The 26,172-nt window shown below is 44.1% G+C and overlaps 1 protein-coding gene across 1 annotated transcript in view; it reads right to left on the bottom strand.

The window, feature by feature from the left end:
- Positions 1–692: 692 nt before the first annotated feature.
- The window catches only part of HPGD (15-hydroxyprostaglandin dehydrogenase), a 63,322-nt gene continuing 37,842 nt past the window's right edge, over positions 693–26,172 (bottom strand). The window contains exons 5-7 of the mRNA XM_066573516.1: positions 17,165–17,241; positions 9,483–9,646; positions 693–3,813 (exon numbers count right to left, since the gene is read on the bottom strand). Coding sequence (XP_066429613.1) covers positions 3,681–3,813; positions 9,483–9,646; positions 17,165–17,241 — 374 coding nt within the window. The 3' untranslated portion in view covers positions 693–3,680. The remainder of the gene's footprint in view (positions 3,814–9,482; positions 9,647–17,164; positions 17,242–26,172) is intronic.

The raw sequence follows: 26,172 nt of genomic DNA, 5'->3' as shown, positions 1-26,172 counted from the left end.
CCTGCTCCCCTCACCCGATTGCCTTTTACACTCTGGAGGTATCTTCTATGTATTTCATCCACTTCTACATAGTGTAGCCCCCTGTCTGATGCTTATCAGGCAACATCTTGAGGCTGAAACGTTTTACTTTCAGTTTCACATCTATCCCATGATGCATCAATACATCATTAGCTGAGGCTATACCATTTTTACCTGCTGGGGGGACAGTTTAATTATCATTACCTTCTGTATTCACCTAAGTAAGCTACAGACTATAAGTATACAGTCAGGAGGATGATCTCTGATCTCCTCTATTATAACTGTCTGACAGAAGATGTGATTATCATCAGTATCTGTGACAAATGTGCCTGTATCTCCCATAAACAGTTTCTGTGGTAGGGATCATGTAACAACATCATACAAACTAAGAATTTGACTACAAACTGAATCCATAAAGCAAGTATTTCAGAGCTGGTCAGAATTGATATCATCTGATCATCTGAGGAAAACTTTTTTAAGGAATGCCTTTTTTTGTGCAATTTTTTTTTTGCTTTTTTCAATGTCATGCCGCTCTTGCTACTTTTCAAAAAAAGAGGGTGGTGTATAGTGGAATGGGTGAGGTCTCCCACCACTCTGCAGATTTAGTATAAATTATTTTTTTTTGCATTATTTGGACAATATACAGTGCACAATAAGTTCCAAGATCAACAAACTTAGTGATATACATTTTTTTATTGGAGTGAATGAAGTATTTGACAATTTTTACATATTTGACAAGATCAAACATTGAATCACATATTCCAGACATCATACATCACACATTTCTAAACTAATCAAGACACTTCACATATATTATCACAGCAGGTTCCTCACACTCAGAAAGAGTGTAACTTAAATATATACATTTGCTACAATACTTAACAATAAATGTATCAAAATTTGAGCTCTTTGCTGGTTGGAAAAGTAGTAAATGCCAAGGCGTACAATATAAGCACCAGAACGTATGCTATATGAATGAAAGGAAGAATATTTTTAAAAGGAGTTATCCTACAAAGGGACACTTACATATTAAAGAGGTATTCCCGTATACAAAACTCTTATTGAAAGTGTGTGGAACAAAGTAAAAATCCAGAATATATAGTAATTAAATCTTTTCAACAATTTCTCATATACAATAAGTAATCGCATAGATCTAGCATATAATATTAGTGTTGTACTGTTGCTCTTTGTGTGATGAATCTGCAGTCTTGGATCTAGTTTCTCATCCAAGTGCTGGAATACCTCTTTAACTCACTTACTTTCACAGTTTATCTAAAGCCCTATACTTAAAGATCTCAAAATATCAATCCCTTCAAAGCACAATATCTGTAGGGAGTACCAAAGCATGCATCACATCTTTGGCAGGGGTGCGACAAATAAGCGATATTGGTATGTTAATTAATTTAAGGAGAAATGTATTTTCCCATAGCAATTAATCAGGCTGCTGATTTAATTTTCCAAAGGACTACTGCTAAAACAAAGCTGGAATTATTTTGGCTTTATGGGCAATACTTCCATTTTTTTGCATCAGTTTTGATCAATTTTCCCCAGTAACTTTTATATTATCTTCTAGGGAGGACTGAATGCACTACTGACCACTGGTGTAACTATAGGGGGTGCAGGGGAAGAGGTTGCACCCAGGCCCAGGAGCCTTAGGGGGCCCATAAGGCCTCTCTCCTCCATATAGGGAAACTAGTACTATGAATAAAGCATTATAGTTGGGGGCCCTGTTACAGGTTTTGCATTGGGGCCCAGGAGCTTCAAGTTACGCCTTTGCGTTAAGGGGTTAAGAGGAGTTTGATGGCCCCAAGATAAACTTTTGCACCTGGGCCCAGGAGTCTTTAGCTACACCCCTGGTATTGACTCATAAAAGGCCATACTGTCAGGCTAAATAGGGTAAATCTTTTGGTATGGTAGAGTAATTAAAGCTTGGATATACCGATTGCTGTGGAACTGAGACCAGGAGTTATATCAATGTTATATCAATGCATAATGAATGATCAAGAAAAGAAAAATTACCATCTGTGTATATATGACTAGGCTGCACTTCCACTTCATTCCTCTCTAGTGAATATTGCAGTTAAAGGCAAGACTTTCATTTTGGTCCATACAGAAATAGCTACTCATAGATTGTTGATTCATAGTATAAACACTGGCAAACACACATGACAAATTTACCCATGCACTATATACATATATATATGCTTCCTTTGAGTTTACAATTAATTGAAATATAGCTAAAATACACATTTTCTTTGTGTCATTCAGTGCTTTATCAAAGTAACTCTCCAGGCCTGGACAAACATTTTCTGACTACCTGATGCACACTATGCAACATTAGTCTAAGACACTACACCTGCTTTGATTGGCCAGTGTTGCCCATGTGAGCAGCATTGGCCAGGCAGAGCAGCATGTAGTGTCTTACACTACCAATGCATACTAAGGCTGCCTGTCCACAGGCGTAGCAATATCCTGTAGCGGATCTCCGCCACGGGAGCTGCCGCCGGGGAGCAGGAGTCAGCTGACAGGTCTTCAGTGGTGAGTCTATCTGACAAATAAGCTTACCGCGGAGAATCGCGGCAATTCGCAGCATGATGCGATTTGCCGCTCGTGAGCGGAGAATCGCTATGATTCTCCGCTTGTGGACAGGGGGGCTGCGCTTTCCATAGCAACGCTATGGAAAGCATGCACTGCGTTCCCAGTGACGCAATGCAAAAACACCCGTGGACAGGCAGCCTAATCCTCAGTGTGCCTCATTAAATCAGAAGGGCGGTGCAGCCATCTTTGTTTGTCCAGGACTAGAGGATCACTTTAAATAAGTTTCCATGAAAAAGCTCTGCATTCAGGGTGACTGCAGAAAAAGCTTCTGCATTGCACGCGGCTCAGAGTGCTCAGCTGCATACCAGCTGTGCGCTCCGAGAAGAACACAGCTGTATACAGAAGACAAGCAGCCAAGCTTCATTTACACACTAATAAGCTGTTAAGTAGCTAATTAACTACTCAACTGCCATTTGAGCAAATTTTGAGCGATCATCTTGCTGTGTAAATGCACACAACAATTATCACTCAAAAGATAGAAAATGAGCACATTTTGAACAATAATTGTTGTGTCTAAATGGGCCTTAAGTCTTTTATTTACTCTTCATCACCTACAGTACATCCTATAAAGCATTATTAGGACCTATCAACTACCCATAATGCTATGCTAAATAATTTGATGATAACATTTATCAAGTCATTTCTCTTACTTTAATTTGAATAAAACGATTTTTGTAAAGACCTAACGTAAATATTTACCCCCCAAAACACATGAGGTCCGCCATGGTGTAGTGGGACCTGCGCTCACAACCCAGTACTGTGCAGTTTGACTGGTATTTACCAAAGAACACATGACTTTGCAGGTCCACCATTGGCACCCTGTTCTTTTCGCAGATGGGAGCAGATTCACACTGACAGGCATGAAAGAGTCAACTTGAATCTTTTGTTCATGGAGATCTGATGTCTACTTTAAGTGTTCCCTTATTTTTTTTGAGCAGTGTATACTAACAAATTAATTAGCCCATTTTCTCATGCTCATTTTACAATATATTTGGCTTTTCATTAAATAAAAGAAAATGTACTTTAGCTATAGTTCAACAATAATCAGTCCTCTCATTGCAGATTCACACTTTGGTTTTCTGGTGGGCATTGAATTCTTCAAAATGAATTCCCTGGGTTGTTGTGATTTTCATTACTGCTCCATTTGCGGTTTCATCTTCTATAAGTCGGACAAGCCCTTCTGCGATTAGTGCTGGACTGTCAGAAAAGAAATAATTGAAAAATTAGATGAATGAAGTAATTAGATTACATTTCACAGGTAAATGAAGCTTAAACATTCTTTAGAAACCATTGTTAATATAGTCATTACCAGAAAGGTAGTTAAAGGTGCTGACTTAGTATAAACTTTTTTGATATATGGCTAGGATATTAGATCATTGATCAGTGGGGGTCTCGACTTCTACGACCCCACTGATTATTTGAACAAAGTGGTAGCTGAACTTGCAAAGTACTTTAAAACTTTCTTCTAATGGCTCAGCCTGTCTTTTTCCAGAACTGGTGTGGTCAGCCTATTATAGCCATGCAGCCTCCAGAAACAGCCAAATAATTACAGCATAAAAAGATGTGCTTTCCTAGCACTTTAGCCCCATTGCTCTAGTGCTTTGGTCAGACCCCTACCAGTAAAATATTGTACAGTCTAGTTATATGCAATCCATGATGGCTTTGATCCGATTTGTCACATGGGTCATTTATGGAGACCCAGCAGATAGAGATGCAATGATGTGGGGACTGATCTGGTCCCAGATTTTAATGGAAATATGACCATATCTACGGAGCTGCTCTTCCATGAAATCAATGTTAGATGTCAAAACATAAGAGTGCTATTTCTTTCCCATCTAAGTCATTGGGTGACTACACACGCTTAGTTATCTGAGTAAGTAGTGCTGAGACTTTAGGTGTATATTTAAAAAATTAAAAATTATTTAGTAATAATTCAAAAACAACAATTTAAATTACGAAAAAAAATAAATGATACTAAAACCCTATACACATATATATTATGAAAGAAGACACCTGTATAAATGCCACTCAGCACTAAATACACTCAGGCAGCTTAATGTAATTTTGCCTCAAATTAAAAATTTTCATTAAAAATGGTTAAAATTGATGTAAGTGGCTAAAAGTGTAATGCAAGCAGAAAACTCGATGCACAATACCTCCTAAAAATAAAGGTTGACCATGTTGGAAACTCAGATGTACTACTTAAGCCTATGTCTGCGTGTACATCTCCTCATAACATCAGCAGAATTGGGAAGGTCAAAAATTAGGTTTTTAATCTGAAATGTTTTTAACAAAAGCCGCAACATAGAAAATATAAGAACTACACGCCTTCAAAAGTATGTGCCCCCCTAAACTCTACACATTTCAATAAAACTTACATTTATGCCAAAAACTCAGAAGCAAGCGGAGGTTTATCCACAAAAATTATTTAAAAGGTCATGATGTGCAAAGTTCATGCATAGCACATTCATCGACATACACAAGAGCTTGTGCTCATAAAAATGATGAAACCCAGGTCCTATAATATTTACCCATCCTCCTGTCATCCACAAACATGTAAAAAATATATACTTTATACCACAAACCGTTACTAGGCTATAAAAATCAAGATGTAATAGAGAGTGCATAGTGTTTCCCCGATAAGACCTTCCCCCAATAATAAGCCATACCCTGATTTTCGGGAGGGGAGGGGGCTTGAAATATCAGTCCCCTTTCAAAAATAAGCCCCAGCTGCATTACATGAAAAAAAAAAACAATACTCACCTAGTAGACAGTGTTCGGGTCCCTTGCGCTCAGCTGTGGTGCTGCTGCAGGCTTCATAGTACCTCTGAATGCCGACACAGCATTTCTTCCTGGTAGCAGGGTATGAATGCTCTGCCTCTAGCAAGCGATTGCTCTGATTGGTTCATCAAGCGCCGCCTCAGCCAATTAGAACCTGCACTCAATTAACCAATCACAATCATTCAATGATTTCGTTCAACAAATGGCTGTAATTGGTTCATCGAGCACCAGATCTGACTGGTTGAAGCCTGCAGCAGCGACAGAGGCCAGCACGAGGGACCCGAACGCCGTCTACTAGGTGAGAATTATAAGAACCCCCCCCCCCTGTGAAAATAAGACACTGTGCCTATTTTTGAGGAAACACCATATTTGTAAAACTACAATTTAATCATTTATATATACACAACCACCTTCAGGCAACATTGTATCAAACAGTGATAAGCAAAAATTGCATGAAAAGTCAAATATGTGACTAAATTGTGTACTTAAGTAGACCTATGCAAACAAAATGTATTCTGCAAAAAAATGAGATCTGAGGGCTTCATATATATCACACATGTCTATCTTCACAACTGCATGCATCAAAAAAAGCAAAAAGACCAAAATTACAGCTCAAGTCAGATTTGTCTGGGATATGGCTGTAGAAATAGTCAGAATTGAGTGCTGCAGGTTTACGCAGCTACCACTTCAGCCTCCTGTATGTGTATATCTTTGTAGATCCAGCCATCATCCCAGCCATGCTGTAAAGCAAAGACTCTGGGCTTTAAAATAAGACTAAAATCAACTACAATGTAGCCTGAGAGAGCAAGGACAATTCTCAAACATACTAGGCTACAGAACGAACACATGCAAGGACATGGGAGAAACGTCGCGGACAAGAAAAGGGTTAATAGGTTATAGTCACATAATCATAAATGGATCGGCCTCTTAGCAGTCGTGTCCATAGTCATGCTATTATTTCCATGAACTATAAATACAATTTTCAGTTGTAAGCAAAATGTCTGATGTCTATGTAAACGAGGCAAGACTCTATACAGGGTGTGTAAATATTGTGCAGAACACTCCCCAGGGCAAAGGCTCAAGGATTAAGGATAGTTTTACTTACAGCAAACATAATTGAAGGAAGGATGAGATAAAGCCAGATAAAGTAGAACACGCAAACCTTGGATGCAGATAGGAATTTTTATAGAAAATTTTGAAAAAAGTTTAATTCTATTTCATTACATTTAATTCTATGTCGACCAATTCATGTAGTATGTGAACGTTACCAGGCAAAAGAAGCCGCACTCTAATAATTCTACAGGTTCTAAAATAAATTAGCCTTGTTCATAACCAACTACAAATCAAGTATAAAAGAGTCCCAAGGGAGGAAACGGCAATTGTTATACGTGCCCAATAATGTTAAACAGTACTCACTATTGCTGCATGAAGCTTGCCAAGTATACAATAAACAATGATTAATACAACATACAGCTAGCAAACCCTGTGGATACTGTGAATAAACAACTTGTGCAGTGCCTTAGGCCGCCTGCAGACTGCCGGGTTGGATCTGGCTGCGAGAATTCTCGCAGCGGGACCCAACCCGAGCGTCTGCAGAGAGCAGCGTGACACTCACCTGCTCCCGCGGCCCCGGCTCTTTCAGGTGCCGGCTGCCGGGCAGCCGGCGCATGCGCAGAGCGGAGCCGGCAGCCGGTGAGTGACATTTCTCGCAGAGCCCCGCACAGAAATAGAGCGTGCCACGGCTTGCTTTCCGCGTGAGATTTCGCGCCGCCACATCACGGCCGTCTGCATAGGATTGTGTTTGTTAATGCAATCCTATGGCAGCTTCCAGGGGCGGAAATTCTGCGGGAAATCCCGCCGCGGTATTTCCGCCCGTCTGCAGGCAGTCATATTCTTGTCTTAGACCAGTGATACATAAGCATAATCCTGCTGCAGCTATGTGTTTGCCCTGCCTAACTTCGGGTCGCCTCACCTGAACTCTGAGCATCATAGACACCACAAGTACCAAAGGAGGAGCTATGAACTTATTCCAATATTCCACTTGGTAAGACTAAAACTAGTGATGAGAGCATTATATGTAGTAATGTCATTTTAACTCACAACATCAGGCCTTATACACATGACTGTATACACAACTATTTAGCCATGTCCAAAAATCAGTAAAAAAAAATTGCGACCATCTGAAGCATTGGATTCCAATCTATTCATTCAGATGAACGATTTTTGGCCAGGTAAAAAAAAAAATCGCGCCGGGAGAAATAGCACATTGGCGATCATTTTCGATCGTTGATTTTATATGCTGTGTCAAAAGATAGGTCTTGTCCTATCTTTTGCCAAGATATACTGGCAGCTCCCATAGACTCTTATGGAAGCTGAAAAAAAGGGATGGGGAGGGACATAAGGTCATGTGAATGAGGCCTCAGTGTCGAAGACATTGGCTTTATCTGGGCATGGACAAATGTACAAAGTACTCTTTACATTTGTAGTCTTGAACTCAAATGTAACTTTAATGTACATGTTGTGGAATATGTTATGGCGATATAAAGGGGTGGTCTGGGACATTAAAAAGTTTGCAGAAAGTAGATGATGTGATAAAATAACAAAATTTTTTACTCACCTGAAAAATCCCACAAAGCTCCAGAACTGCTGCTTTAAAGCTCCTGCTGTCCTGCAGTATGATATTTTGATCACCAGCACTTAGCCACTGCAGCCATTCAACAGACAGTTGGTGAAAGAAGATTTCCAGAAATGTTGTTTTTCCTACACACATTGTGGAACATGTGCAGCTAGCTTTAAAGGGGTTGTCCCGCGCCGAAACGTTTTTTTTTTTTTTTAACCCCCCCCCCCCGTTCGGCGCGAGACAACCCCGATGCAGGGGTTAAAAAAACAACCCGCACAGCGCTTACCTGAATCCCGGCGGTCCGGCGTCTTCATACTTACCTGCTGAAGATGGCCGCCGGGATCCTCTGTCTCCGTGGACCGCAGGGCTTCTGTGCGGTCCATTGCCGATTCCAGCCTCCTGATTGGCTGGAATCGGCACGTGACGGGGCGGAGCTACACGGAGCCGGCATTCTACACGAGCGGCCCCATAGAAGACTGCAGAAGACCCGGACTGCGCAAGCGCGGCTAATTTGGCCATCGGAGGGCGAAAATTAGTCGGCTCCATGGGAACGATGACGCTAGCAACGGAGCAGGTAAGTATAAAACTTTTTATAACTTCTGTATGGCTCATAATTAATGCACAATGTACATTACAAAGTGCATTAATATGGCCATACAGAAGTGTATAGACCCACTTGCTGCCGCGGGACAACCCCTTTAATGACTCTACTGGCCAGTACGGACTAAAAAACTATATGGTTGCATTGGCTCAACAATTGTTTACTCAACAGTTATTCAACCATCAGCCTACTAATGGGAATGGTTTCCTCTAGGCCATATCTCACCTGTCACATATGCAGACTTGGTTCAGACAAGCAAGCTTAGGTTTGTATGTAACGAGAGGAGAAGGCTGCTGCCAGACACCTCTGGAAGTGGCTTATGTCTCGACAGCAAAAGGACTGAGCAGTTGAAATTTAATTACTGACCCTTATGTCTCCCAACATCTGTTATCAGGTGAGAGGCGAGAAGCTGCCATAGAAATCAGATGATTGGCTGATCCAACCAAAACCAACCGGCTCAGCCGATATGTATCTGGTTGTATGGCCAGCCCTAGTGTTTGGGCACAGCGCTGGGAAGGAATCATGATGATTTTATTTGAAAATTTAAGTAGTTCAGATAATGAACCCATCTCAGACATCAGTTGGCTTATCTCACATACCTACATGTACTTGTGCTAACAGTTCCTTGGACTATAGTTCTATTTAAACTCAGTTCATTCCATGAGTAAAGTACAGTATAACCTGGATTTTCATTTTAAAAAACCAATGTAATGACTCTATGTGCCATGCTTTCCTCTGCTCTTCCCTCCCAACCTGGCATTTCCTATGCATAATTAATAAAGCAAATCAATAATCTAATTAATAACACTCTTTAAGAAAAATACGCTATGCACAACTATAACATTACTAAACATTAACACTTACTTAAGCACACCAAACACCTTCATCATGTCCTTTATATTATCCTTGTACTGGAAATATTCTCCCATATTTTCTTCTTTATCAATGGATGCCAGGAGTGGGGTGTCTACAAAGGCCGGACACACTGTATTTACCCTCACGCCATAGTTTCCAATAGATGCCAAAGCCTGTAATACAAAATTGGATATATTTAGGATTAGAAATCCCATGGTGGGCCCTGCTTTAAAGAGGTGAACAATGCTATACTGAGGTATAATACGTAGGTGGAAAGAAAATGCTCAAACATCAATGACACAAAGGGCACGATAATGCAAGATTTCGTAATCACAGTTAAACAGTAGATAACCATAAGTAGATACATAAAATGTCTGTTGGGTAACTAAAACCTACCTAGACTAGAACTAGGTTAATGTGTAACACTGTATAACAATGTTTCACCACAGGTGAATGGATATCTAGATCTTGCGTCTTCTTATTAAAAGTATTTTGTAAGGTAGTATACTTTATAACCTGCCGACATTACAACAGGCTGTTTTTCAGATTAATAACTCTTCATGCAGTATATTGACACTAAGAAATGGTTCTCTCGTAGTTGGATATTCATTTATGTCCTAGATTTAAGATTAGGTTTGGGACCTGCTATATAAAAGGTCAAAAGAAGCTATGTTAAGTCATGCAAAGTGATGATGCAATCATGAAAAGAAGGGATCAAAGTTCTCTGAAAGGTTAGCTTTTGCCTGGCGTAAGTAAAACCCAAAATTCAAAATTACAGTAAAGGGAGAAAAGTGTTTTTATTTTTATTTTTTGAATAATTTTTATACTTTTATTTTTACTTTTTAAAATTTTTTTGTTCCTTTAGGGGACTTCCACAGAGACCCATCAAGACCCCCTGATCACATTTCTGGGGGTCCGATAGTGACAGCCCTTTACATGCTGCAGTCGCATAGACTGCAGCATTTAAAGGATTAACACAGCAGAGATTGGAGGTTTTCTCTGATCTCTGCTGTAAGAGCTGGTGCCTGGCTGTCCTCTGACAGCCAAGCACCAGCTCTCCTTGCCACAGAGACCATCAGCTTGCTTTTGACAAGCCGATGGTCTCTATGGCAACCTGTAAACAAAGCAGTGCAGGACTTCGAATTTAGAAGCGGAGATTGACGGCAGATCGGCAATATCTTCCTGCTTCTGTTTTTCAAAGTTCTGCACTGCTCTGTGTGGGTCTGTGCAGGCAGAGCACATTGCTACAGCTTATGGCATTGTGCTCTGCAGCTCTGCAGCTCCGTAGTAAAACATAGCCCAGAAATCTTCCGGGCTATATCGCTATGGGCACGGGTGTGCCACTCAAGGGGTTAAAACCGAAACAGTCTGGTCTTTATGAGGTTAAAGTTTCATGTTCTAATTAAATATATCTCATGTCTATAGCAGTCTGAAAAATAATTTAATATTTTTAGACATAAAGTCAATAGATGCCTAATACTACTACAGGCCCCAAAATATTTTTTCCATAGACTTAATAGCATTGATCGATTTCTAAAAAAATTAATGATGAAGCCAAATGTCCTGCTGATTTAATTTTCTTCCTCGTGTTATAAGACATAGAATCCTAGAAGACAGGAACATGTTTATCTGCTTGCAATACTTTTCCAAGAAAGGGTGAGCTTTTCTAACCTTGTCACATGTCCATATTTATCTAAGGCACAGCAGGCAATGTAGACCGCGCCTGTTCCTTATCATATAGTCACTGAAAAATATTTACTTATCCCAAGCAGTAGTCATAAGATCTTTTTTAACCTTTGATTGCACAAAATGTTTGTCCAGCTAAAGGTCCATTTACACGGCAACTTGTCTCCAAACGATACCTGGCAGCTCGTCTCAGTGATGCTCGCTCCGGTGCTATTACACAGGAGTGAGTATCACCAGCATCACTCATGGTGCTGTCGGCATGGAGGTGGAGCGAGCCAAGGGCTAAGTGTTCTTCCCCACCCGCCTCTATTCACAGTAAGCAGACAGTCTTTTGATGTGACTGTCTGCTGTTTACACTAAACACATTGTTCAGTTTTCTGCATGCAGAATAAGCAGTTTCTGATGATTTATTACAAAATATTGGTTGAAAGACTGAACAATGTCTATTTATTTGCACTGCAAGATCAATTATAGAGGACAGCAGCAATTTAAAGGGAAAAACTTAAACAAACCTATCACATTAAGCATGGTCTCAGTAGGCAGCATGATACAGAGCAGTAGGAGCTGAGTAGATTTATATTGTTTTATGGGAAAAGGTTTAGTACAACATACTCATTTAAAAGCTGCTCTTTCCATGCTTCGGTTGCAGTGGGTGGTTCTATCAGTAACGGAGAACTTCTTCTGCATGACTGCATATACAGCAATAGTTGCCAATCTTTAAGTAGAATCACCCACTGGACTCCTAAGCATAGAACAAGTATAGCACGTGTGTACAGTAGGAATTAACAACTGTGCCCTACTGAAAGACACAGCTCATTGATATAGTGACACAGTGTGGGTATTATTGTATCTTGATGCCACCAGGAAGGATTGGTGGAGCCAAGATTGACAGGAATGTGACGCCCCCTGTACGTGATTGGCTGCACAATTAGCTGGCCTGCAGGTCCTGGCAGCCCACAAAGGAAGGATTTTTTGGAGCAGCATACAGCAACCCCAGCTGCAGCTACATAGCCCCAGTTGCAAGGCCCTTCCCCGACAGTGTGACACAAACATACACCCCCCTCCCCCCAATGTAATTTTCAAATTGCAGGCGGCAGCAGACCTAAGGCCGCTTCCCTCACCCAAGTGTGATGTTTACCTTGCTGCCAGCAGCATGGAGGCCACAGTGCCAGGAAGAGACACTGTGACAGGCGGCCAGTTGCAGACTGCAGCACCACATCAGGGATTCTACTGCACCGCAGGACAGCAGCAGGAGCGTCTGCAGCGGTAGCACATGGCCAGTAACCGTGCGCGGGGGACCGGCCGTGACAGAGCTTAGAGGCGCCGGGCTGCAGGGAGCATGCAGCCGGCAGGCGGATAGCAACACGCAGCGGTGGAGCGGGATGCAACACACAGCCGGCAGCCTGGACTGAGGCCTCATCCTCCGGGCGTCTGGGAGCGATTCCAGAGAAGTGGCGTGTGACCAAACGGTGAGAATCAGAGGTGCCGCGTGTGGATTGCTTTTGTGGGCCCTGGTGACTATAAGGGTTTGTTTTTCACTTAGGCTTAGATTATACACTGTAAAGGCAGGCATGTTCCAGCTGTAACATGCCAGCATTTACAGCTCATAATCTAAGCCTAAGTGTAAAGCGAACCCTCATAGTCACCAGGTCCCGCAAAAAGCCATCAACACGCTGCTAGGACCTTTAAGGCTTGACCCAATCAGGAGCTAGAGGTGTGACAAGGGCGTTCCTGCATCCAAGCCCTGTCAAACCCCTAGCTTCCGTTGGCGTCAAGATGCAATAATACCCATAGAGTATAAGGCCTCACGCACACAGGCTTTCTGAATGCAGCAACACAAAGAGAAAAAAATACAGCCAAAAAAGATAAAGTAATGAAGGTGGGAGGAGGACAAGTAAATACTCCGGTGCTAAAGTGGTTAAGAACATTTCCCCTTAGTAGCATAGCAATAACAGTAAACTAGAGTAACTAAGTCTTCCTCGGCTGTCAAGTTATTAAAAATTGGATTATTACAATTCAATATGGCCAACAAGAGAGGCTGCTACCCTCAGGGATATACTGGATTTCATTGAGTTTGCTGGTGATTTTTTTTTTTAAATATTCTTTAAAATGTTTACTTTAATGTAATATATCTTCTACATGTATCATAAACCATTCTACTGATTCATTTGTATAAAGACTTTTCTCTATATAAGCATTTACAAATGACTATCAGATAATTAAACATATTACAGTTCCTCTCTAGGTGTGCAGGAAATTGTATAAACCACAAGTGGTTTCCACATGGCTTTTATAACCAGGATTCATTATAAACAACGGCAGGACTGCTATTGTCTTTCTGTCAGGATGTATGTGTATAAACATCCAGACACTAATTTGTAAGGAATTGATCCTTGCTGTGAGCTGCACCTTGTTTCCAGAGCTAATAACTTTCCCGGGTTTTAAACACAGTAATCATTTACTTGTACTGAGAAAGTTCCATTTTCTTTGGCACAAAGCAATCAAACACGGAACAAATTGTTCCTAGTGTCGACTCTATTTGCTCAGTGGATGACAATGATTATATAACCTACATTCAAATACACAGATAAAGCCAGAAAGCATCATTATTATAAGCTGCATTCTGGAGAGGCGATTTGCGTCAGTGACACTGGAGGCACAAAGGTTTTTCTCATCATTAAGCAACATCCAAATAAGAATCCAATAACAACTGTGCATGTCACACGGATATATACAGTTTCGGTCTCAAGTGCCTTGGGTCCATCGGAAGATACGATTCTGAGAGCTCATTCTACAGCTATGCTGAACAAGGTCATGCCTGCTTTTAACTGAACGGTTCATCATGCTGTTTTCAGAGGACAGAGGCCATATATTTTATTAGAGCTAATAGATTATTAGGCTGTAAGCACCAGAAGACAATGGTATTCTCTACTGTTAGTGTCAGACTTTCATGTCTGCCATTGGACCTTGAAGGTCCTACTGTGGCATAGGCATGTTTGTGTGGCAGAACCTGGACCCAACAAAGATCTTTTACTCTTCTGGATATGTATCCTATAAAAAGTTCCAGCTATTTCCTCTTTAATTACCATACATTTTATATTGTAATGCATATTTTATGTTACTGACATTTCAGGCACAACTATTACACTAGGAAAGTGGCTCCACCTTCACTTCCATCTGAGGATTACACTCTCTGTAATTTTCCATTTGAGGATTAAACTCTCTGTAATTTTCCAGCATTTTCTGAACAGCTACTGAAGGTAAATAAGCACCATTACAATACATAAAAAAGAGAGGATCCCATAACAGGAATCAAAATGAGCTCCCCATTATGATGGAGAGATTTGCATACAGGATAGAAGCGCCCAGTGCTTGCTAACCATTCCACACCCTTTTCAGTGATTTTTGGGCCAATTCCTCATCTACACAGTTAAATCATAGTTCAGTTCACCTGGAGAGGAGAATTGTACACAGGTTTTGGCCACCGATCAGCCAAGAGTTGACCCATTCTCTCCACAACAAACCCAACTCCTAGATCTTCAATATGAGAAAAGAACAATCAAGAGTAGAGCAAAGCCTAGTTGTCAAGTGCTTCTAATTCCAGAATGGAGTTAAAGGTCTGCTTACATCTTGTTTTTATTCCTTCCAGAGGTTCCATCTGGTTTTAGGTCTACGTTTTTGAAAATCTCTAAATAACATGGTCCACAATGTTATTCTTTCCAGCTCAAAATGCCAGGAAGAATCAGAAAGCTGCCGGGAATTAGACATATTGGTTTCAATTTCAGCAGGCTTCATCAATGGTGGTCAGTGGTTCCATCCAGGGATGCAGTTTTGTGGATTTAGACATAAAGATTGAGGAAAGCGCTTTTCTAACCAGCTAAAAGAGTCTGATAGGGATGGAAACCATGTGAAGCAGGGACCAAAGAGGTCTCTATTTCACACATTAAACAGTTTGGTGCACTTGTTATCTTGGGTGTTCGGTGCAAATACTGATGTAAATGCCTTCAGCATTTTAGAATTTTGCTCTGCAGACATTTTTGTGTTCCTGATTATGACTTTGCATTTGGCTATCTTGGCTCTATGTTCCAAGGGACCAAAATTATCAAAAGGGTTGGTTTCTTCTGTGACCTCACAATTTCTCACAACATCTACTAACTGTAGTATAGACCTGACTACGATTGCCATCGCTCTCAGGGCCACTTGCATTTTGTTGCTCTAAACTATAGTATCCATGGACATTGTAGTGAAAAAAAGCTCAGAAATGGCCTTTTGAAGATGTTTTGTTTTATGTACCGTAATTTTACAATAAATTACACTGATTCTTCAATTACGGTTTTGAAAAGGATGCATTGATTTTTGGATGAGGGCTTATCTTCCTATTTCATTAGGAGAGGACACATTTTATTATACCTATTGTGTAGTACCGTAAGAGTCTTGCAATGTGCAATAATAATATGCTGTCTGAAAAGGAGATAGTGAATAAGGCTGCCTATGTGGTGGATGAAGACCAAAAAAGGTACATAGATTAACTGGGGCTTATTCACTGCCATGAAATACTTAGATATTCTTGATAAATGTCTAGAAAGCCCCAGGTTCAGGTTTAATGTGAGGCCTACACAATAACTCCAGTTGTTTATCACTATAATGAGAGCCTACAATAATTTGACATTGCCACTGTGCTACATTAAACAGATTTGGATAAAATGTTACTATTCTATAAGAGAAGTAGAAGTACTAGGCCATATTCCAGAGTGGGAGCTGTGTATGAAGGAAATACAGCGGTCAGCAAGGCATAACTAAGACTAGGTCTACTCAGGGACTTTTATAGCAGTATTGATTGTTTTTAACTATCAAGCTAGAGCTGCAGTCAAAAAGAAAATCATGTGGACTGCAGCTGCGACTCATTAGTTAAAGACGTTGTCCAATCACAGGCAATCCCTTTCAGAATGTGGATCCTGGAGTGAACAGTTGACTGCTTCCATGGGAAACCATGGCCAACCAGACATTTACCCTGCAGAGGTCACTGCAGGGAAAACATAAAGTTACATGACAGCCATTGAGAGGACTGGCATCCTGTAATACACCGGTGGTTCAAAGTTTGCCAGAACAGAGGCTGCTCCTGTTCCAGCTTATGGAGAAAGACCCTAGGTATGTGATATTCATACATCCTTAAAGGGCAGATGAAAAGGTTGTATTTTTGTCACAACCCATTTAAATTCAGTGCTACAAAAAGTCTCCATGTAGCCCAGGCTTTTAGTGAATCAGTTAAAGTGAACCTGTCACCAGTTTCCTGCCACCCGAACCAGACACAGCATGAACCAAAGACAGATATCCCCACTCAGCCCGTATATGATTTATTCTGAAATGTAGTTGAATTTCAGGAAAAAAAAAACATACTTAGAAACTCGGAGCTCAGCTGGAATGGAGCCCTGAGTCAAATGATAACGTGTCCATAGAGCGTAATGGGCTCATGTGCATAATACGAGTCAAAATAGAACATGCTGCTTTCTTTTTTGTGGTCGCGCATTGCGCAATGCATACATGCAAATGTAAGCGAAACAGCGTAAGGCAAAGTATTTGATTGCCTCCGTATCACATGTGCGTACTTTGCGTATGTAATAGGCAGTAAACGTACGCTCGTTTGAGACGGCCTAATTTTAATTCCCAAAAAGGGTGTGTCGCATGTGTGAACTGTCCCCGTGTGTGCATCAAGTACAGAACTATGTGCCAATGCACGCGCAAATCAACCTCGTTCATGGTGCAAATATGTTCCGCTGTGGTGAGTGTTGAGCATACGCTCATGTGAAGGAGGACATACGTAAATATTATTCAATTATCTATGTTAAAGAAAGCATGAGTAAAACTGATACATTGTTACAGCGGATGCTGGGACATTCAGCTACCGTAGTAATATTTACTGGTGGCATCACAGTGTATGTGCATGAAGAATATCAATACGAGAGAACATTGTCATGAATGATAATTCTGTACTTCATTATACTCACCGCTATTGATCTTGTGAATCCAATTACGCCATGCTTTGAGGCAGAGTACACTGGTTGGTAGGCGGCGGGTGTGAGCCCTTTGATAAAGATAATAAATATTATTTCAATCAGTAACATGCTACTAAGTCACGCCTTTTGGTCACAGAGATACACGAGGATTACTGACATATCCCGATCATTTCAGATAACCTTGAACGACTGCAGATGGCACTTTAGTAGTTTATTGTACCAGCAGACTGAAACCGCCATGTAAGATAATGTTCATAGCGGGGCGATTTACTAGACGCTGTCAAACGCATTACAAATTTCATTGCATTGAGAAATACATATTCAGCTTTCATTTGCACTCTAGCAGCAAGCGGAGATGTAATTTTCCAGACTATATTATTTGGGAGGAAGGAAAGGCTATTGCGTTTTAAGCTTGCAGTGGGGTTTGCTGTAGGAAGTGTTGTTTCCAGCTGATAAGATATAAGTAATGTTATTAAGGCTGGAGAATTGTGGCTTTTCACCGGCTCCCAGGCATCGCAGGTACATTACTGCTCCGCAGTTTAACAGGGGATTACCCCGTATTTTATCTGCATCTTCTTCTACTATTACAGCCGGTAATATAAAGAGGTGACAATACTACTAAATACAGAGATCTGCACTGCTAGAAATTGCTTTTTCTTTTCAAGCGAAGATAAAATGGAGCAAGGATAAAGAAATATCTCATATGTACCAAATAAATAATGCTGTAGTTCTATAAAACAAATAAGGTTATATAGTATAATAATATCAACGGACAGAAAATAACGTCTTCAAGACTTGGGTCTCGAGTTTCACTCTTCTTAATGTTTTCAGTACAGATATTTACAATTGTTTGGTTTGAACAGTTTCCCATATTTCTATATCTGCATTTTCTGGACTGAACTGTTCTACCTTTAGGGTAGCTTCACATGTGCATATGCGCAAAAACTCTCTCGATAGTGCAACTTTTTGCACCCTGAAGGTCGCGGTAGTATACGCGTTTCAGTGCATTTTACTGTACTTTTGCACTGCCGGGGACTGCTCACATCGGCGTAAGGCACACCCACACCATGATTGAATAGGCTGTGCAGCCTAATTAGTTCCCAGTGTAATTGATTTCCCTGCCAAATAGCGTGGTTAATTGCACAATTTTGTGGGGATCGGGTGTGCATTTGTGCAACCCCATAGGCTCCTATGGTGTCTTAAGGCTTGGTTCACACAGGACGGATTTGCAGCGGAAATTCCGTGCAGAATTTCTGTGCATCAAATACACCCGTGGCTCCTAATCCAGGGATTAGCCAGCCATGTGGACAAAATTTAGGAAAAATCTCATCCACATGGGGCGGCAAAGCCACGCTGAGTCGGCGCTGCGGCGCGGAATGGACAGCCGCAGTATGTCAATTCTTTTTTTTTCCGTTGCAGCCTCTCTTTGGGAAAACGACGCAATGGAATGCCGGCGGCCGAACCACTCCAAAACCGAAGCAGCACTTATTCTTCAGAAATCTTACAGTTTTTTCGGCGCAGCCAAACTGCGAGATTTCCGTCCCGTGGGAACTCAGCCTAAGTATGCAAATGCGCACAAAAATAGAGCATGCCAAAGTTTTTTTTTGTGCCTGCAAAAGCGAAAGTGTGAGTGACCCCATTTAAAACAATGGGTTATATTTAGAGATGAGCGAACGCGTTCGTCCGAGCTTGATATTCGTGCGAATATTAGGGTGTTCGGGATGTTCGTTATTCGTGACGAACACCATGTGGTGTTCTGGTTACTTTCACTTCCTTCCCTGAGACGTTAGCGTGCTTTTCTGGCCAATTGAAAGACAGGGAAGGCATTACAACTTCCCCCTGCAACGTTTAAGCCCTATACCACCCCCCTGCTGTGAGTGGCTGGCGAGATCAGGTGTTCGCCTAATATAAAAGTCGGCCCCTCCCGCGGCTCGCCTCAGATGCGGTGTGAGTTAGATGAGGGACAGTGCTGTTTATACCGGAGCTGCTGTAGGGAAAGAATTGGTAGTTAGTGTAGGCTTCAAGACCCCCCAAAGGTCCTTATTAGGGCCACTGATAGCTGTGTGTTGGCTGCTGTTAGCAGTGGGATTTTTTTTTTCTCAAAATCGCCTCTGCAGACCGTTGCACCTGGCATTAGGGACAGAAGTGCTGCATAGGCAGGGAGAGTGTTAGGAGTGAGTGTAGCCTTCAAGAACCTCAACGGTCCTTTCTAGGGCCATATTTATCCGTGTGCAGTACTGTCCAGGCTGCTGTTGGCTGTGCTGCATTTTTTTTGGGCTTCTCAAAATCGCCTCTGCAGAGCATTCCACCCTCCATTGATACTGCAGGGAAAGAATTGTATAGGCAGGGCCACAACACAGTTATTATTCATAGAATATACGCAGTGCTGCCTGTTGGTGGGAAAAAACTGAAAAGAAATCTATTTGTCCAGCCTGTGTCCGTCCTTACGGGCGGTGGAGACGTGTGAGCTGCGTGAAAAACATTGCTAAATCATACGCAGCCAGCTACGCTTTACTGCTGGGTTCGCCATTTGCTTTCCTTAATTGGGAAAAAAAATACCTGCTCTGCCACAGTTAATAACTCTGCTACCCTCACGTTCTGTGACACATAAGCAGGGACACAGCACAGTTATTACACTTCTCATGTTCATTGAATATACGCAGTGCTGCCTGTTGGTGGGAAAAAACTGAAAAGAAATCTATTTGTCCAGCCTGTGTCCGTCCTTACGCCTGTGGAGACGTGTGAGCTGCGTGAAAAACATTGCTAAATCATACGCAGCCAGCTACGCTTTACTGCTGGGTTCGCCATTTGCTTTCCTTAATTGGGAAAAAAAATACCTGCTCTCCAAGAGTTATAATAACTCTGCTACCCTCACGTTCTGTGACACATAAGCAGGGACACAGCGCAGTTATTAAACTTCTCAGGTTCATTGAATATACGCAGTGCTGCCTGTTGGTGGGAAAAAACTGAAAAGAAATCTATTTGTCCAGCCTGTGTCCGTCCTTACGCCTGTGGAGACGTGTGAGCTGCGTGAAAAACATTGCTAAATCATACGCAGCCAGCTACGCTTTACTGCTGGCTTCGCCATTTGCTTTCCTTAATTGGGAAAAAAAATACCTGCTCTGCCACAGTTAATAACTCTGCTACCCTCACGTTCTGTGACACATAAGCAGGGACACAGCGCAGTTATTAAACTTCTCAGGTTCATTGAATATACGCAGTGCTGCCTGTTGGTGGGAAAAAACTGAAAAGAAATCTATTTGTCCAGCCTGTGTCCGTCCTTACGGGCGGTGGACACGTGTGAGCTGCGTGAAAAACATTGCTAAATCATACGCAGCCAGCTACGCTTTACTGCTGGCTTCGCCATTTGCTTTCCTTAATTGGGAAAAAAAATACCTGCTCTCCAAGAGTTATAATAACTCTGCTACCCTCACGTTCTGTGACACATAAGCAGGGACACAGCGCAGTTATTAAACTTCTCAGGTTCATTGAATATACGCAGTGCTGCCTGTTGGTGGGAAAAAACTGAAAAGAAATCTATTTGTCCAGCCTGTGTCCGTCCTTACGCCTGTGGAGACGTGTGAGCTGCGTGAAAAACATTGCTAAATCATACGCAGCCAGCTACGCTTTACTGCTGGCTTCGCCATTTGCTTTCCTTAATTGGGAAAAAAAATACCTGCTCTCCAAGAGTTATAATAACTCTGCTACCCTCACGTTCTGTAACACATAAGCAGGGACACAGCGCAGTTATTAAACTTCTCAGGTTCATTGAATATACGCAGTGCTGCCTGTTGGTGGGAAAAAACTGAAAAGAAATCTATTTGTCCAGCCTGTGTCCGTCCTTACGCCTGTGGAGACGTGTGAGCTGCGTGAAAAACATTGCTAAATCATACGCAGCCAGCTACGCTTTACTGCTGGCTTCGCCATTTGCTTTCCTTAATTGGGAAAAAAAATACCTGCTCTCCAAGAGTTATAATAACTCTGCTACCCTCACGTTCTGTGACACATAAGCAGGGACACAGCGCAGTTATTAAACTTCTCAGGTTCATTGAATATACGCAGTGCTGCCTGTTGGTGGGAAAAAACTGAAAAGAAATCTATTTGTCCAGCCTGTGTCCGTCCTTACGCCTGTGGAGACGTGTGAGCTGCGTGAAAAACATTGCTAAATCATACGCAGCCAGCTACGCTTTACTGCTGGCTTCGCCATTTGCTTTCCTTAATTGGGAAAAAAAATACCTGCTCTCCAAGAGTTATAATAACTCTGCTACCCTCACGTTCTGTGACACATAAGCAGGGACACAGCACAGTTATTAAACTTAGATAATTCATTCACTAGAGGCAGTGGGGCCTTTCGTTTTCCAAAAAGGGCAAAAATTATATTTGGCCTGCAGTCTTGCGCCAATTTATTTCCTGCCTGGGAAATCTAATCACTGGTAATACAGCATGCTGAGGGGTAGGGGTAAGCCTAGAGGACGTGGACGTGGACGTGGCCGAGGACGCGGAGGGCCAAGTGAGGGTGTGGGCACAGGCCAAGCTCCTGATCCAGGTGTGTCGCAGCTGTCTGCTGCGCGATTAGGAGAGAGGCACGTTTCTGGCGTCCCCACATTCATTGCCCAATTAATGGGTCCACGCGGGAGACGGTTATTAGAAAATGAGCAGTGTGAGCAGGTCCTGTCCTGGATGGCAGAAAGTGCTTCGAGCAACCTATCGTCTACCCGCAGTTCTGCGCCGTCCACTGCTGCCAATCCGAATCCTCTGTCTGCTGCTCCTCCTTCCTCCCAGCCTCCTCACTCCACTACAATGACACCTGCTCAGGAGCGGGAACACTCCCAGGAACTGTTCTCGGGCCCCTGCTTAGATTGGGCAGCAGCGGTTCCTCTCCCACCAGAGGAGTTTATCGTCACTGATGCCCAACCATTCGAAAGTTCCCGGGGTCCGGGGGAAGAGGCTGGGGACTTCCGCCAACTGTCTCAACAACTTTCTGTGGGTGAGGAGGACGATGACGATCAGACACAGTTGTCTTGCAGTGAGGTAGTAGTAAGGGCAGTACGTCCCAGGGAGCAGCGCACAGAGGATTCGGAGGAAGAGCAGCAGGACGATGAGGTGACTGACCCCACCTGGTGTGCAACGCTTACTCAGGAGGACAGGTCTTCAGAGGGGGAGTCAAGGGCATCAGCAGGGCAGGTTGCAAGAGGCAGTGCGGTGGCCAGGGCCAGGGGTAGAGGCAGGGCCAGACCGAATAATCCACCAAGTGTTTCCCAAAGCGCCCCCTCGCGCCATGCCACCCTGCGGAGGCCGAGGTGCTCTAAGGTCTGGCAGTTTTTCACAGAGACGCCTGACGACCGACGAACAGTGGTGTGCAACCTTTGTCGCGCAAAGCTCAGCCGGGGAGCCAACACCAACAGCCTCACCACCACCACCATGCGCAGACATATGATGGCCAAGCACCCCGCAAGGTGGGACAAAGGCCGTTCACCGCCTCCGGTTTGCACCCCTGCCTCTCCCCCTGTGCCCCAACCTGCCACTGAGATGCAACCCCCCTCTCAGGACACAGGCACTACCGCCTCATGGCCTGCACCCACACCCTCATCTCCGCTGTCCTCGGCCCCATCCAGCAGTGTAGTTCAGTGCACCGTTCAGCCGTCGCTTGCGCAAGTGTTCGAGCGCAAGCGCAAGTACGCCGCCACGCACCCGCACGCTCAAACGTTAACCGTCCGCATCGCAAAATTCATCAGCCTTGAGATGCTGCCGTATAGGGTTGTGGAAACGGAGTCCTTCAAAAGTATCATGGAGGCGGCGGCCCCGCGCTACTCAGTTCCCAGTCGCCACTACTTTTCCCGATGTGCCGTCCCAGCCCTGCACGACCACGTCTCCCGCAACATTGTGCGCGCCCTCACCAACGCGGTTACTGCCACAGTCCACTTAACTACAGACACGTGGACAAGCACAGGCGGGCAGGGCCACTACATCTCCCTGACGGCACATTGGGTGAATTTAGTGGAGGCTGGGACAGAGTCAGAGCCTGGGACCGCTCACGTCCTACCCACCCCCAGAATTGCGGGCCCCAGCTCGGTGCTGGTATCTGCGGAGGTGTATGCTTCCTCCACTAAAGCACCCTCCTCCTCCTCCTCCTCCTCCTCCTCCTCTGTCTCACAATCAAGATGTGTTAGCAGCAGCATGTCGCCAGCAGTCGGTGTCGCGCGGTGTGGCAGCACAGCGGTGGGCAAGCGTCAGCAGGCCGTGCTGAAACTACTCAGCTTAGGCGATAAGAGGCACACGGCCCACGAACTGCTGCAGGGTCTGACACAGCAGACCGACCGCTGGCTTGCGCCGCTGAGCCTCCAACCGGGCATGGTCGTGTGTGACAACGGCCGTAACCTGGTGGCGGCTCTGCAGCTCGGCAGCCTCACGCACGTGCCATGCCTGGCCCACGTCTTTAATTTGGTGGTTCAGCGGTTTCTGAAAAGCTACCCACGCTTGTCAGACCTGCTCGTAAAGGCGCGCCGGCTCTGCGCACATTTCCGCAAGTCCCACACGGACGCTGCCACCCTGCGCACCCTGCAACATCACTTTAAGCTGCCAGTGCACCGACTGCTGTGCGACGTGCCCACACGGTGGAACTCTACGCTCCACATGTTGGCCAGGCTCTATGAACAGCGTAGAGCTATAGTCGAATACCAACTCCAACATGGGCGGCGCAGTGGGAGTCAGCCTCCTCAATTCCTTTCAGAAGAGTGGGCCTGGTTGGCAGACATCTGCCATGTCCTTGGTAATTTTGAGGAGTCTACCCAGGTGGTGAGCGGCGATGCTACAATCATTAGCGTCACCATTCCTCTGCTATGCATCTTGAGAAATTCCCTGCAAACCATAAAGGCAGCTGCTTTGCGCTCGGAAACGGGGGCGGGGGAAGACAGTATGCCGCTGGATAGTCAGGGCACCCTCCTGTCTATTTCTCAGCGCGTACAGGAGGAGGAGGAGGAGCATGAGGAGGATGAGGAGGAGGGGGAAGAGACAGCTTGGCCCGCTGCTGACGGTACACCGGCTGATTGCCTGTCATCCTTTCAGCGTGTATGGCCTGAGGAGGAGGAGGAGGAGGAGGATCCTGAAAGTGATCTTCCTAGTGAAGACAGCCATGTGTTGCGTACAGGTACCCTGGCACACATGGCTGACTTCATGTTAGGATGCCTTTCTCGTGACCCTCGCGTTGCACGCATTCTGGCCACTACGGATTACTGGGTGTACACACTGCTCGATCCACGGTATAAGGAGAACCTGCCCACTCTGATTCCCGAAGAGGAAAGGGGTTCGAGAGTGTTGCTATACCACAGGACCCTTGCGGACAAGCTGATGGTAAAATTCCCAGCCGACAGCGCTAGTGGCAGAAGGCGCAGTTCCGAGGGCCATGTTGCAGGGGATGTGCGTAGATCGAGCAGCATGTACATCCCAGGCAGTGCAACAGTCTTTAAGGGCCTGGCCAGCTTTATGGCTCCCCACCAAGACTGTGTCACCGCTCCCCAGTCACGGCTGAGTCGGCGGGAGCACTGCAAAAGGATGGTGAGGGAGTACGTAGCGGATCGCACGACCATCCTTGGTGACGCCTCTGCCCCCTACAACTACTGGGTGTCGAAGCTGGACACGTGGCCTGAACTAGCCCTGTATGCCCTTGAGGTGCTTGCTTGTCCTGCGGCTAGCGTGTTGTCGGAGAGGGTGTTTAGTGCGGCTGGGGGAATCATCACCGATAAGCGTAGCCGCTTGTCAACCGACAGTGCCGACAGGCTAACACTCATCAAGATGAACAAAGGCTGGATTTCGCCAGACTTCTGTTCTCCACCAGCGGACAGCAGCGATACGTAAGCAATACGTAGGCTGCACCCGCGGATGGAAGCTACGTTCTCTCTCACCATCCAAAACGGGGACATTTGTGCTTCATCAATCTGTGTCTAATATTCCTCCTCCTCCTCCTCCTGCTCCTCCTCCTGAAACCTCACGTAATCACGCTGAACGGGCAATTTTTCTTAGGGCCACAAGGCTCACTCAAATAATTTTTCAGAACAATTTTTATAAGTTTCAATTAGCTTAAAAGCGTTGGAACTTTAACTTGAACCAATTTTTCGTTACACTGGGCTGCCTCCAGGCCTAGTTACCACTTAAGCCACATTAACCAAAGCGATTCACCTGCCATCTTGGTTGGGCATGGCCAATTTTTACTGAGGTACATTAGTACTGTTGGTACACCAATTTTTTGGGGCCCTCACCTACAGTGTAATCATAGTAATTTCTATGTTCTTCGCCTGCACTCATGGTACAGAAAGGTGTGTGGGGTTGGCCTACAGTTTAGCTACATAAATGTCACTTGTGCCTTGGCTATACTAAGGCTACTGAAATGGAACGAAGACTGCGCTCCCGCTATACTGCTGCTTCAGAATTGTTACTGGGGCCTGTCTTGAGTGCTACTATTGCTTACATGGAACGAAGACTGCGCTCCCGCTATACTGCTGCTTCAGAATTGTTACTGGGGCCTGTCTTGAGTGCTACTATTGCTTACATGGAACGAAGACTGCGCTCCCGCTATACTGCTGCTTCAGAATTGTTACTGGGGCCTGTCTTGAGTGCTACTATTGCTTACATGGAACGAAGACTGCGCTCCCGCTATACTGCTGCTTCAGAATTGTTACTGGGGCCTGTCTTGAGTGCTACTATTGCTTACATGGAACGGACACGTGGAGAGGACACGTAGTGCCTCAAAAACATCCCCCTCCTCCTCCAACAGGGAAAACATTGTTGGCAAATGCCTTTGCATTGGTTCGTCTGGTGGCAGTCCAAGAATTTCACCTTTACCGACACTACAAGACAGCCCCCCCACCATCCCCCCGCCACGGCCCACTTAATCCTGGCCACATTCCGAAAACCAACAAAATACAACCGTGGTACTAGGTCCGCAGTCACCACCACATTACCACCAACGCGGTTACTGTTAAGGTGCATATAACCACGGACAC

Source organism: Eleutherodactylus coqui, chromosome 7 (genome assembly GCF_035609145.1).
Source record: "Eleutherodactylus coqui strain aEleCoq1 chromosome 7, aEleCoq1.hap1, whole genome shotgun sequence".
In the NCBI taxonomy this organism is placed as follows: Eukaryota; Metazoa; Chordata; class Amphibia; order Anura; family Eleutherodactylidae; genus Eleutherodactylus; species Eleutherodactylus coqui.
Note: the sequence above shows the minus strand (reverse complement) of the source record. Positions and strands in the feature narration are given on the sequence as shown.